Source organism: Simochromis diagramma, unplaced genomic scaffold (genome assembly GCF_900408965.1).
Source record: "Simochromis diagramma unplaced genomic scaffold, fSimDia1.1 OVJJ01000822.1, whole genome shotgun sequence".
In the NCBI taxonomy this organism is placed as follows: Eukaryota; Metazoa; Chordata; class Actinopteri; order Cichliformes; family Cichlidae; genus Simochromis; species Simochromis diagramma.
In genome coordinates this window covers 5,721,298-5,735,698 of record NW_024387520.1, presented here as the reverse complement: position 1 = coordinate 5,735,698, position 14,401 = coordinate 5,721,298, and the positions used below count along the sequence as shown (strand labels likewise).

Here is a 14,401-nt window from a genome sequence, read left to right as displayed (position 1 = left end):
GTAATTATTTTTTGGTTAATAATAATAGTAATTTAATTTAATTATTAAAAACATTCGTTTTAGACTTAACAAATAAAAAAAACATTTGTAAAAATGTGTTGTAAAAATGTTTTTACGTTTTTAAAAATGGCCATTTTCTGTCCCTTACAAGCACGCAATTACCAGCGCTGGACTCAGTTCGGTGGTAACTGCTGACGTCTTTCAGTCTTGCATTGCGTTTCCCAGGCTAAACTGATTCCTGGTCAGTGCTTTTCAGCCACGGTTAACGGTCTGTGAGTTATTAAAGCCCTCCTCCTCTGCGGTCCAATCGCTAACTGACTTTTTATAAACGACTGAAGAATTGGCCAATCAGAGAGCGATATGTAGAGTATGGGCGGGAACTCCTTACATCAGGGAAGTAAACTATTCAACTTGGCGGAAAGAACTGTGTTTATAAAAGCCTCTTGAAGGATTTAGTTGCGCTACAGTGCCCTGGTTGGGTTACCTAGGCTAATATTACCATGCAAATGGTAAAGTAAGTGTGAACTGAACTCAAATGTTATCAGAGGCTGAGGCACAGCCTTCCAAAGAGGAGGGAGAAGTATTACGACATCATACTGAGCTTCCCGAACTGAAGTCAAGCTAGGTAACCCACACCTAGAACCGCAGAGGACGCCGAAGGTGAACAACAGAGTTCAAGAAAAGGTTAACCAGTCTTCCGTTTTATTGAGGTATTTTTCGAGACAGTTCTGAATAACTTTTAGTAAGGCTTGACGGACTTTAGCGATGTCTCTGGCCGACCAGAGCCAGCAGTCGTATCCTACGAGTGTCCAGGTAACGGTGCACCAGGCTCGGAACCTGCGTACCAAGGGAAAGAATGGCACCAACGACTCCTACGCCATCATCCAGGTGGCCAAAGACAAGTTTTCTACCTCCGTGGCTGAGAAGTCTGTCGATCCGGTGTGGAAAGAAGAGGCTTCGTTCGACCTGCCGCTCTTCCACCCGGGAAACGCTGAGCGCTGTATGCTATATATCATAGTAATGCACCGTGCCCAAGTGGGGCTGGACAAGTTCTTGGGCCAAGCTGTGATAAACCTGCTGCAGCTTTATGACAACAAGGCTCGCAAAAAGACAGAGTAAGTGTCAGCTAAGCAGTTTTGGGAGGGGTTTGGGGTCTCACAGATTCCCCCATTAGTTCTGACTAAGTATGTTTAAGTCTTCTTTTACGTTTATAATGAGTCTGGGTTTTAGTCCAGCAGCAGCCTTAGAGCACTGCACAATGAAAAATGACTATCCAAATAACTTTCGTTTCAGAGCTTCATATAGAAGAGAAGAGAATAGGGCCCTTTATTGTCATTGTACATGTACAATGAAATTCTAGGTGCTCCACACAAACCGTGCCGGAATAAACTATAAATAGTCGACAGTAGGAATAAATGGGAAACAGGAGAAATGTATATACAAAACAAGAGAGAAGTATACAAAAATAAGAGAAAGGTACACAGTGGAGAGCAAACCAGTTGCAAATGTAATGGAGTCTAGACCATAAGGCTAGGTTAAATGCATTGTTTCTAGGAAGAGGTAAGTAAGCTGATATCGAGTTTGTTTCCACACCGTTCTCTAGCTGGTATCTATATTCTGCTAAAAAAAAACGTTTTCCACTGAAGGGAACAGACTTTGAAGAAGCAGTAATCTTAATAAATGTTACAGCCAAAGTGCCACCAGTTTTACTGTGACTGGCTTATCATGTGTCACAGTGTAATTCCAGGGCTGTATATTAACTTTCAGAATCACTGGGTAGTTGGATTAGATTTTTACCTCTCAGCTGCAGACTTGAACTTTGCTTCAGCTATTCTGAGGAGGTATTAGCATACCTATTGGGCTTTATAAGTGCCTGTCTGATTATCTAGTTTACCAGCATTTGCTTTGCCCAAAGTAAGTCTAACAATTTACCTACCATTTACCACCAGATTAGCTTTTTATTCAATTAAAAGGAATTCCAGAAGAATTTATGTCAATGTTTGTTATAAAGCGGCAGCACGGCTTATAGTCACTGAGAATTACATTATGTGAAATACTCTGGAGCATCTTTTGACTTTGTATGTGTCCACTGTGAAACACAGCAGTGAATAATGTCATAGTCATTGAGTTTATTGGTTTACTGACTTTGCAATTGCAGGGCTTATCTAGACAAGTTGAGTTTCTAGACACCCACTTGAATAATTCAGTGTTCTGATGTCATATATTTCTTTTGGTTTGCTGTTAATGATAAACATGAACGTGGGTGGAGCCTCTGTCCTCTTCCTCTTCCTTTTTTCTTTTGTGTTTGGGTTTTAAAACCATCCACTGACTTGCTTGGAAAATGGTCTGAGATCATTCTTTCCCTTGCTTGTCTGTCATCATTGGTCCAACCCTGCATGCTTGTGGGTTCACTTTTACTTCACAAATTATTTTAAGACAATGACAATCACTAATGCTTGATGGTGGAGGCATGCCTTAAAATCACTTAGCTTTTGTTAATCCTGAGCATTCCTCAAGACTAGCTTAAAATATGTCTGTTCACACCCAGACGCATTACATGAATGGCGCTGACATGGGTGTAACGTGGGTGTAACGTGAATCCAAACAGAGCTTTGCTTTAGAATTGTCAAATTGGGTTGGACACCCTCTTATGTAAAATAAATGTTAAAAATAAAGGTGGTTTATTTTAGGCTACACTGGTAAAACTTTCCCAGTAATTTTGAAGTGACCTTTGGTAATGAATGAGTGAGGTAGCGCTTGCTACTTCTTAGTAATCACTCACCCCGGGGGCAGCCTAGATTATGGTGCTGGAATGACCTCATGCTCTTGGTTATTGTACCACCATATTTGAAATGTTATCTTTTGCTTGCTCGGGTTCTTTTTCCATGTTCATGCCAAAGTTCATTCCCTGCTATTTCCATTTCATAACTGAGCTCCTTCGTTCTCCTGCCTTGTCCTGCTCCTCCTGTTCTGTAAGATGCAGTATGCGTGCAGGGGTATTGGATGTTGCTGGTTTTCCCTTGAAGTATGTGGTGTTAGATTACTGCGCTGCTCCCCTGTTGTGCTGATACAGGGTGTGACACCGAAGGCTTTGTTTTCCAGTTGAAAGGGAACCTGACACTTTTCCTCTAATACAAAACAGTTTAGCGAGATGAAATTAGGTTTTAAGGCCAGACATCAGATAGATACATAGATAGATATCAGTTTAACAATTTACTTGGACTTACTCATCTTTGCAGCTCCATTGGAGTGCTTTTTTTTTTTCTATGAATGCAAGTTTTACTATCTTAATATACCAGATTGTTTTAAATGTTTTTTTTTTTCAAAGATTCCTCTAAACTTAATTTTTCACAAGTAGGATATTGAGCTATACTGCATCATGAATGATCTACAAGCAATAGTTATTTTTGCACCGTATTGTCCTAAACCCAGTGTTTATTGTCTCAAAGGACAAAGCAGGAAATTCCAGCCATTTGAAAGCTTAAACTTGCAGGTGGTTGAAAGTTTTGCTGAAACACTCACTGAAATGATTCATTTAATTTATTGTCCAGTTTCCAGGTAATCCGTTTCACCTTTAGATGTTATTTATGTAGGTTTTAAATTTTAAAAACGTCAAACAGTCCTTTAATTTGTCTCTGCAGAGGCAGTAAGGACAAGATCTTGGATAGATATACTTCAACATGGAGAGCATGACAGGGCGAACACTCAAGATAAACAAATCACAAACTCAAACAGAAAAATCATTGTATTTACAAATGCCTCCTCTCAGCTTGGGGTCCTGGATACATTAGAGTAATCTACAACAGCGGTCCCCAACCCCCTGTGAAATGTATGGTTTTCAGGGTTTTTATTGGTTTTCAGTGTTATTTTGTTATCGTTTTTATTGTTAACTCTGTTTTCCTGGGACTTTTCACGTGTGTTATGAATAAATCTTCTTTTTTTCGGTACCGGTACTAGTTTTATTTTGTTGTATTTATCCGCGACACCTTAAAGGCCGGTCCGTGAAAATATTGTCTGATCTACAACACATTTGTGGTGGTACCACTTTTGTTTTTGTCTTCTACCTTCCCGGTGCCTGAGACATTAAAAGTGGTATCGACTGTTCTGTGTTTTGTTGCCTGGAGCTGAAGTCTCTCGTCTCTTATAAAGACTCAGTGGGCAGTGAGGAGGTGGTGCACGCTGTGCCCAGCTGAAGTGGGTACTCTGTTTTTAGAGTTCTTGATAACTGTGCTTGTTGGTGTGATTGCAATCAAAACTGTTGCAAACAAAAAGAAACAAATAATAAGAGTCTTCTAACCTTTTCAGGAGCTCCCATCTACCACTGCTATGCAGAACCACAGCACACTTATTGGGCTAATATGAGTTGTTTAGAACATACATAAATGAACAAAGTGCTAAAATTAACATTTTAATCTCAAAAGAAAAGAAAAATAAAGTAAAAGCAATAAAACATAGTAAAACAGACACTAAAAAGTATGCTTGAGAAGAAATTGAGATAAATGGTCTGGAGCTAGTCGCTGTAGTGCTCTGTATGTAGTCATGAGAATTTGAAAACAAATTCTTCAATCAACTGGGAGCCAGTGTAAAGAGTATAATATAGTGGTAATGTGAGCTTGCTTGCTGGGACATGTAAGGAGTCCTGCTGCGGTGTTTGTACATTATTTGGAGGCAATTTTTGTGGTACAGCTTGTCGCATTCGCTAAGTCCAGCATGAAAGTTGAGTGAAAATAGAGTGGTCTCATTTTTTAAAAACATTTTACACGTTTCATTTTGCTTTACTGTGAAATGTAACAAAATGATTGTTTCACTACTGTAGTTATACTTTACAGGACAGCTTTAATTTTCCATTTGTATATTTATTCATATTTAAACTAGAGAATATTGTCTATTTTTTTTGAAGTCTCTGTTCCAAGTTACAAATCCTGATCCATTTGTAATTTGTAAAGAAAAACCAAGTGGAACATTTCAGGCTTTTATCTTTAATAGTTTTTTGAGATACTCAAGCAGAAGGCTCACAGTGATTTGAGATGAAATAAACCAGTGACTTTTCTACTTCTGTTTTAGTACCAGTAAGGATATTAATGAAAAAAAAAATCATTTTATTATATACATACCCATCACTTTTTGCTAACTATACAGGGAAGAAGAAGAGAGTACGCCCACAAAATATCAGATGTGCTGATCTGAACTGTATGACTAATATGCATACTTCAGTATTTGTGTATTATTTGCATGTCGTGTGATCGTGGCAGTATTGAACAATTTTATCAGCCGTTATCAGTTTTCCTCGTATTGTGCAGCCCTAATGCAGAGGCAGTTCCCAGAGTAGGACTCATGTGTTCAGACATATGAGTCACAGTATTTTGCAAACAAAGCGTACAGGTGAATTTCCCATCCATGTGAAATATGATGTCCAGTAACATCAGACTTACCTAATGCTGACATCAGACTAAACTTTCCTAAAGATCAGTAACAGCCAATTGTAGCCCATCTGTATGAGATTGTTTTTATACTTCTTTGTTTTTTATTGGCTGAATCATCCGTACTGGCTGGTGTTGGTTCACAAGATAAGGATGTTTGTTAATCATTACACATGAAAGGGAAGCTATTGACAGTTAACAGAGGGAACCTGTCCAGCAAGACCAGTGAGCTCATGCGTTAGGGAGGAGGCTTTATATGCATGTGCAAACAATACAAAAGTTGGAACAGCCTGACAGCTTGTTAGTACTCGTGTTAATTCATATTGTTTTCGTAGTCCTCTTGGTGCACGCCCTGTTGTTATTGAAGACAAGAGGACAAAGCTGTTTCTTGACTGACTTGTGAAAATGTTATCTCCGTACCCTTGTGCCTCGACTCGGCTAGCGATTGTTTGCTTTGGCTTTCTTGGTTTAGAGTGGGAGATGAAGAATGTTTGAATTAGAGTCAGCTTAAATTTAATTATAACACACTTCACACACACAGGGAGGTGCCGTGAGGAATGCTGTTTCACTCCCATGCTTGTTTCCTAGCTGTTTTTCCCCTACAGAAGACTATCTGCATATCTGCTGCATGACAAATAAATGTGCTGGCTGTGAACTTCCTTTAAATTGCAGTTTGGTATCAGATTAGGACTACACAACGTTTTGGGCGGAAATAGATAGCTTCAGAGACCTCAGTTTAAGTCATGCAAGGACAGACGGAACTTTAATAAGATTCACAACATGTTGCACAAATGAAATCAAACTGTGACCTTTACCTCATGTGAAACGGTCAGAGGAATGTACTGTGAAACAAAAAGGTTAAAAAGGGTTAAGGCTTGACAAAATGGGCACGACTGCTGAACTATTAGTACATCTAATAATAGCATGGTTTTGAGAAAAACCTTTAGAGCCCTTATAATGTCTTTGTTTCAAATTATAAAAATGGAGAGCAACAGTATGCAGTGGCGCTAACTGCGTGTTTTGGCTTGCTTTTAAACGGGCCTCTCCAGAACACTCTTACCTTTCCCTTACAGAAAATAAAAGCTGATCCTGTGCAACAGAGAGGACATGATGGGGGAGCCTGAACAAAGCTGCCGTTGGCATGGTACTCCTAACAGGAACTACAACAAGCTGTACAGTATAGACACCTGTCAGTCTCAGGTTAACAATCGGCAGACAAATGCCAGCAGGGCTGATGTATTAGATGTGACAAGTGTTAGGAATCTGCTTATTTTGGTTCAGTTTTTTTTTTTTTTTTTTTTTTTTTTTTTTGCAGTCAGATATTTATTCTTCAATGTCTTTCATACATAAAACGTAATTTAAGCCCTGCATTCAAATTATTGTATAAAAGAGTAATGTCATGACCAAAAGCAGGTTTTTGAAAAGCAATGCACACTCCAAAATTACACTGAAAAACTGCAGGACATTTGATAAGCCGAAATCAAAAAACATTTTCAGATTTAGCTCACATTATAATCACAATAACAATTGTCAAATTGTTGAAACCATTAACATTTTTCATGTCTAATGCATTATCTGGGAATTTTGACGTGATGGATTAATGAGGCCTGTAACAACTAGAGTGTTTTCTATATGTTTAAAAATCTATTTGTATATAATAATTTTCAGTATAATTTCCATCACATTTTTTTTATTGTGAGAAAAAGATTGATAGCAATTACATAAAACAAATATAGTTAACTCAGTTTGCACTGTGTAGCAGTGTTTAAGAATAAGAGTGGTGACTGTGGAGGCAGCATTAAAAAAATCTAAAGTAGAAATCCTGAGAATAAAGTTGCAATAGTAAATCAACCTGTGTTACAGACTTTGGGGGATTTAAGATTTATTGTTTACATGTCTCAATTTAGGGCTGTTCGACATAACGATATATATCGGATGACGATATAAAAACGTCTATCGTTTCATTTTACGCTATTGTTTGTTTCGTGGTGTCGCAAAATAAACTGTTTACGGCAATATTTTGTCATCGTTTTGATGGTCACTGTAGTGGCTATATTAATTTCTTAAAGTTCTCTCTTTCTCTTATATTTTATATAACCACACTACGGAAGGACAAGCGCCTGTTTTTATGCCCGCTTGTTTATGTTCCAAATAAATCTTTCACAATAAAGCTCAAGATCCTGTTGAGACTTTTCAAAGTAAACTGAATCACGTGAAAGAGCAGACTATTTACGGATGAGAATTAAAAAAGAGCCGCCAGGTGCTAAAAAATAAACCTTAGACTCAAACGTTAGAACAGGCTTTTCCCTGCAGCACGCCGTGTAATAAATACTCACAAAGAAAACAGCGGCTGTTACAACTTATGTCTAAAAATGTATAGTTTCATGCATCGGTTAAAACACTCGACTCCAGCTACATGACGCGCAGCTGGAAACACTTCCCGCAAGACGAGCTGCCCGAGATTCACAGAATTTACAGAAAATGTTCCATTTTTGTGATTTTTATATCGTTATCGGACGATAGAATTCTTATATCGGGATATGAGATTTTGGTCATATCGCACAGCCCCATCTCAATTTTCAATTTTTTTTAAGGTTCAGGTTTTTGTGTTTGTGTGAATCTGTGCATCCTATATAAAGATAAATCATATAAATAGTTCTGAAACAAAAGTCAAATCCTGTTATCTTCCGATAACTCTGTTTTAACACATGATTCATTATTTCTGACATTTGCAGATGGTTCAAGCTGGTGGACAAAACGGGAAAAGAGGACAAGGCACGAGGAGAGGTGCTACTAGATATCCAGTTTATGAGAAACAATATGTCAGCCAGCATGTTTGACCTTTCCATGCAGGACAAACCACGCTCTCGCATTTCCAAGATAAAGGACAAAGTGCGAGGGAAGAAAAAGGATGGTTTCTCCGACTCGGCCTCAGCGATTGTGCCCTCTGTCAGCCAGGTCCTCACAGACAGTGAGGGCGAGGCTGACGCGCAGTCACTTAACCAATCTCCAGATGAGAAAAAGAAATCTAAGCTCAAAAAGCTCTTTGCCCCCAAATCAAACTTGCAGCGTAACATCTCACAGTCCATGTCCACACTGGGGACGCTGCCTGAGAAGAATTCATCTCTGAGTGGCAGCCGCTCATCTGGTCTCAATGTCAACTCTCCTGATGGTAATTTAACCTCTGTTCTCTGTTTATTGTTTGCTGTTGCCAGCGCAAGTTGCGTAAGTTGTTTTGCATGTCAACAATGACATCATGCCTCACTGTCTCTCTCCCCGCAGTTAAGAAGAAATTCAAATTGGGACACAAACGAACCGGCAGCTCTGACAGCAAGGTGTCTTTGGGTCCTTTCTCCCTGCTGGGCCGCTCCAAGCAGAGCAACAGTGACCTGAACAACCTGTGCATTAACGGCAGCCATGTGTACACAGAGGAGACAGAACCCAAGAGTGGATCTACTCTCAGTCTAAACAGCTCTGGTCGAGGCTCTGTGGAAGATGTCCGCAAACACACTTCTGATCTCTCTGCAGATGCTTTCAGGAGTGTATCTGTCCCATCAACAGACAGAGCATCACAAGAACAACAGCACCATCAAGAGGAGGAGGAAAGAAGGCAAGCAGAAGAAAGGCGCATAGCAGAAGCAAAGAGGATTGAGGAAGAGGAGAAACACAGGGCACAGCTCAAGAGGCTGCAGGAGGAAGAGGAGCGTAGACTGCAAGAGGAACAGGAGAGGAAGAGACGCTTCCTGGAGGATGAGGCCAGGAGGAAGAAACAGATGGAGGAGGACGAGAGGCGAAAGCAAGAAGAGCAACGCAAGATGATGGAAGCAGCAGAAAATCAGCGGCTTGAGGAGGAGCGTCGTCGAGCAGAGGAGCAGAAACGTCAGGAGGAGGCGTCCATGAGTGACAGACTGTCGTCCTTGTTCGGAATGATCAAGAAGAAGGAAGAGAAAAAGGAGGAGGTACAGCTGCCCACCCCAGCCCGTACTTTGGATGCGCAAGATCCCAATCAGCCTGTCTCCCGTCATTCCACCAACCCATTTGAGGACATCACCCTCAGCTCAGATGTTTCTCTAAGCAGCAACGTCAGCCCAACCGATCATCAGAAATCCAGCAGCAAGGCACAAACCCCCTCTGCCATGGTCTTCCTTAACCGCACCGCAAAAGTGTCTGCAGTCAAACCCAGGTAGGCCTTTTTCTCACTACATTGCACAAAGCACACTTAACCATACAGTCTGCACTAAATATGTCATGATGTCACGTGCTTCTGATTGGTCAGTTTTTCTGTATATTATGCCTTTCAACACTGAACCCTGGAATTTACACAACCTTCTTATCTGATCTTGCTTTTTGTCATGAGTTACTCTTAACTCCATCCTCCGATGGCTGACGAACCTGTGAAACCGGTTTGGTTTGTACCGATGACAATGAAGGTGGGGTTTAAATGTGTAAAGATGTTGTGGAACAAGTTGTAGGCTGAACAAAGTTCATAAGGAGCGACTGAGCCATAGTGCTGCTTTCTGCGTGAATGTCGTGGCTGGTTCGATTGTCTTTTCTTTTATATTGTGTTTAAGATCTTTTTTTTAATATCATTGTTTGTGTTCTGGATCGGACTGGAATTCTTAGCTCTGGATCATAATGGTAGGTGAATGACCTTTTTATTGCTGCTGTTGTTGCAGTAATCTTTGATTTCCAAAATGTTTTAGAGATTTAGGCCATGAAAGATGGCCCTTAAATTATGTTGCAGTGTTAGGCCTGCATGGAGTGATTTAAGTAGGATGATGTTATTGTTGTGTACAGTCATTAGGATAAAAGAGCGACCGTAAAATGTGTAAATATCAGCAGCTTCCTCTCATTGAATAGTGGACCATTTTATGGGAAAATATTTTGTTATACTAGCGGCTTGTTTCAGTACAAAGGTGCAACAGTCGATAAATCAAAGTGAAGAGTTTATTGATTAGTGTTAAACAACAGCTACATTATATGAGCCAGTACATGGGGAATGTAGTTACCTGCTTGTTGAGATGTTATCTGCTTGTTATTGGTGACGGTTTATACACTGGTGAAAGTGTGGGTGCCAGTAATGACCTGTAGGCCTTTGTTTTCACTCCTTGGCAGATTGGCTCAATCTTTGGAGCCTGAACCTGCTGACTTCCAAACCCCCAGTCAGCTGTCTCCTTCCCCAGCCAACTCTGAGTCCATCCTGTCCAGAGTCCCATCTGGGTCCCCTGATACTTTCTCCAGCCTCCACTCATCTTTAGCTCCAAGAAATAGCAATCAAAGCCCACCTAGTTCTCCCCGTGGCAACACAGAGAATTTGTCATCTGGATCTGAGGGGTCTTCACCCACCATGGCAGATCAGAACAGAAGGGCCCTCCTACCACCCACTTACAGGAACCAAACCAGAGGAAATCTTACTCCTGTCAGAGAGATTCAAAACCCGGCTTATGAAGAGCCAGAAGAACCGCAACCAGGCAAAAACTCTGTACCACTTCCAGATTATGAAACCCTCTTCCCTCAGAGGAGACACGGGGTGAAAGGGCAGCCTCGATGGGATAATATAATTGCTGAGGTCAATCAGAAACACAAGAGTGCACCTGTACTCTTGGGTCCTGAGATGAGTGTGGACGGTCCATTGGAGCATACACCAAGTCCTAGGTCTTCTGTTTCACTGGAGACTCCTAACATGAGGCTTTCCCAAGCTAAACCTCAGGAGACCAAACCTGTGTCAACAAAAAAAGCACCAGCCCCGACTCCTCCTAAACCAGTGACATCGCCACTTCCACGATCAGCAGCAGATTCCAGTCAGAAACAAAGCCCGAGTGTTTCTCAACCGTCTTCAGTGACACGTAGTCAACCTGCATCCCCAGCATCAGTAATATCGGACACTTCAAGCAGAGTTACGTCAGGAGATGGTGCAAGAAAGGTGCTGCAACCTTCACCCACACCTTCACCCAGAACACCAAGCCAGATGGACTTGAATACACCACCTTCAAGTGATCAAAGCAAAGAACAGGCCACCATGAACAAAGAAGCACCCACAGCTAAACCCAGACAAAGGGTCAGTGTCAACGAGCTAACAAAGGAACCACAATCTGCTGTGAACGGTAACATCCCAAAAGTATCTAATTCAAGTATGAGCAGCACAGACAAAAAGTTAAAAGACGGCTTTGCAGAGGAGGACCCATTCCCCAGTACTCAGCTTCTTTCTAGAGACCCATGGACGCTGCAGAAGGAAAACGGTGATTCACTTTTTACTGGCGATGCTAGTAGGAAGGAGGCGACACCTCGAGATTGGGGAATGACAGCAAGTGACTTTGATAAAGTTTTTGGTCAAGAAAAAACACCAGATCCTTTCACCAGTTTTAATGGCAGTGATCTGAAGAAACAGAGTGAATACAGGAAAACGGATGATGAGTCAAAACTAGACAATCCTGCTTTCCAAAGAAAGAATTCACAAAAAGGAAAGAAGAGCCTTCCATCCACAACTCCCACACAGCAGATAATACCCACTGCCACTCAAGGTTTCAGAGATATCCCACTGCTGCTTCCCAATGATGGGAAAACACAGAGCAGTTTCAGTGAAGGAGAGGATCTTTTTGGAGACCGATCTTTTTTTCAAGCTTCAGAGCCCCTTCAAGTAGTTATGGAGGAACCAGAAATCTTGTCTGGGGGGAAGGAAACTTTGCGAGCGATGGTGTCACCATCTGAGGTTCAGCCTGTCAGTACTCAGAATAGCAATGGAAGCGGGCTAGCGATAAATTCACGCAGGTGAGATTGACCAGGCTATTTTCAGAGTTAGCCTTTGATGAGGGTTGAACTTGATTCAGTTATGGTGGATCACACGTGGTGCTGTTATACTGGGAGGCGAATAAGTCGCTGGGATTTATCTTGTGGTGTGGCTGTTTTCCAGGCTGTGATTTCTTGGAAACTTTCCTCACACTTGATTTCAATCTGAATGTTGAATATTGCACTTCAAATGCACTTTGAATACGATAGAAATGATTATGGAAGATGATAAAACACATCATTTAATTGTTTTTCTCCTACACAAAATAGTTCTTAATCATTTTCTGTGGGGTTTCTGTACCTCTTCTTCTATTTACTTAGTAAACTATCAGGCCTTACAGTAACGTAATGCCTTTATTTACAGGCCTCATCCCGTGAAGCCTATGAGCACATCAGAGAGCCAGAGCATCCACGCTATGAAAGAGATAAAGGTCCGGGACAGCACACCAGCAACGATAAAGGTACTGTCATACTGGTATAATGTACTGGCACGTAAACACCGTTAACCTGACCGGCTTTTGCTGCAGGAACAATTCGTGCCTGGATAACCTAAAATCTCTTTTCCACTGTGCAACATGGTCTGCACTGTGCTCTTATTTACAAGGAGTAGCATGGAAAAAAAATGCCAGGTGGTGCTATGAGACGATTGGATTTTACACATCTAAGATCGTCTGGCAGTCTGCTCTCAAAGTATTTTTTAGAAACTTTCTCAAAAGTTCTTCTTGTCTCTCTTTTCTTTAACTTGGCAGATGGTGATGATATTAATTATTTTGTCAGAAAAGTAATGTAACTTTTATATTCCAATTTCTTTGATTTGTTTTTCTTTGTGTGCTTAAATGAATTCCTCAATATGTCCTAATTTAAAAAGCATTCACCAAATTATCTTCTTTTCATTCAGATGATGGACTCTGTGGAAAGTGGACCGTACACTCAGCTGACTCAGGAGGAGCTGATCACAATGGTGGTGAAGCAGCAGGCTGACCTTACCAAGAAGGACGCCAAGATCGTTGAGCTTGAGGAATACATAGACAACCTGTTGGTCCGTGTCATTGAGGAGAAGCCGAGTATCCTGTATGCCCTCAATGCTGCCAAGCCAGTGTAAAGGAATGTAAACAGGACTTAATTCTGCTTCCTGTTTGTGTTTGTACTGTATTATAAGACAGTGTCTTAGAGCATATGCACTTTTTTAACTTTCAAACAAATAGATGCTGGAATGTAAAAAGCAAGCAGAAAATCTTTATATTAAAAAGAAGAAAAAAAATGTTGTCCCGACACTAAGGTACTGCAACTTATTGCAAAATATACTAATCATTATAAATAATGAAAACTGGATTCAACTTTTATTTAATAAAGTAGTTTTTTTTAAGTCTACACTGGGCAGTCTCTAAGTTTTGCTGTGTAGTGAATAATCACTGAAATCATTCATGTATGTTGTCTTCCTCCACTAAAGTCTTTATTTTTATTTTCTTTGCCTCATCTTTATGAAAGCATGTATTCTTTTAACCACTTAACAGCAGTCATTATATTGTACTCACCACATATGAATGTCACCTGGATATCCAGTCCTTAAAGACACTGTGCCTATTGTTGCTTCAGAGAGGTCTTACATAGAAAACCAGCATCGACTAAAATAGAGCAGCTGCTATGTTCTCAGCAGATTTTGAATCGTATACAGAGTTAAGCAATTTTGTCTCCATTGTGCTCATAGTTCAAATATTATGCAAGTTATACTACAGTTTCCTGTTCTCCTTAAATTAATTAGAAACTTTGAGCACTATGATGTGTTTTGTTGTCTTTTGTGAAGTAATTTAAAAATCAAGATCGGAGTAAAAGACTTGTTTTAGTAAGTCGCCTTGTCTCTATGTTTGATCTTCACTAATGATGCCTTTACAAACTAAAACTGTTTGATGATAGCATGGCAGTAATGATAGCAATATTAATCAGTATGTCTGTCCACTTGTGCCTTCCAGACCTTTTCATGTATGATCTGTTGTTTTTCTGGAGTGAGAGCTCACTGCATGTACAGTCTGATCTATCCAGTGTTTGTAATATTACAGCTGATGTAAATGTATGAAAACGCTGTGTTTATTTTCAAATAAAGACACTAATTATGCCTCTAGACTGTGCATGTGGTCGTTTACCACCATTGTGTGTTTGCAAGTAATATACAACACAACTAAATTAAATATTTACAT

The 14,401-nt window shown here is 40.4% G+C and overlaps 1 protein-coding gene across 3 annotated transcripts; it reads left to right on the top strand.

Annotated features, from left to right (window-relative positions):
- Nucleotides 1-394: 394 nt before the first annotated feature.
- On the top strand, nucleotides 395-14,325 carry rab11fip1a (RAB11 family interacting protein 1 (class I) a). Of its 3 annotated transcripts, none has more exons than XM_040019298.1 (6): nucleotides 395-1,115; nucleotides 8,156-8,592; nucleotides 8,703-9,603; nucleotides 10,536-12,188; nucleotides 12,571-12,667; nucleotides 13,105-14,325. In XM_040019298.1, exons 1-6 carry the CDS (start codon nucleotides 766-768, stop codon nucleotides 13,306-13,308), a joined length of 3,642 nt encoding a protein of 1,213 aa, XP_039875232.1. In that variant the 5' UTR covers nucleotides 395-765; the 3' UTR covers nucleotides 13,309-14,325. The 3 variants fall into 3 exon arrangements, with proteins under 3 accessions (XP_039875232.1, XP_039875234.1, XP_039875233.1); XM_040019299.1 differs by lacking the exon at nucleotides 395-1,115 and adding an exon at nucleotides 4,883-6,564; XM_040019300.1 differs by lacking the exon at nucleotides 10,536-12,188 and having other exon boundaries at nucleotides 406-1,115.
- Nucleotides 14,326-14,401: the final 76 nt, after the last annotated feature.

Bases quoted from the DNA above. Each gene is read 5' to 3' on its own strand.
- rab11fip1a (XM_040019298.1), top strand. From the start codon at position 766: ATGTCTCTGGCCGACCAGAGCCAGCAGTCGTATCCTACGAGTGTCCAG. The intron at 12,189-12,570 runs GTGAGATTGACC...CTTTATTTACAG, and splicing joins CTAGCGATAAATTCACGCAG to GCCTCATCCCGTGAAGCCTA. The intron at 12,668-13,104 runs GTACTGTCATAC...CTTTTCATTCAG, and splicing joins GCACACCAGCAACGATAAAG to ATGATGGACTCTGTGGAAAG.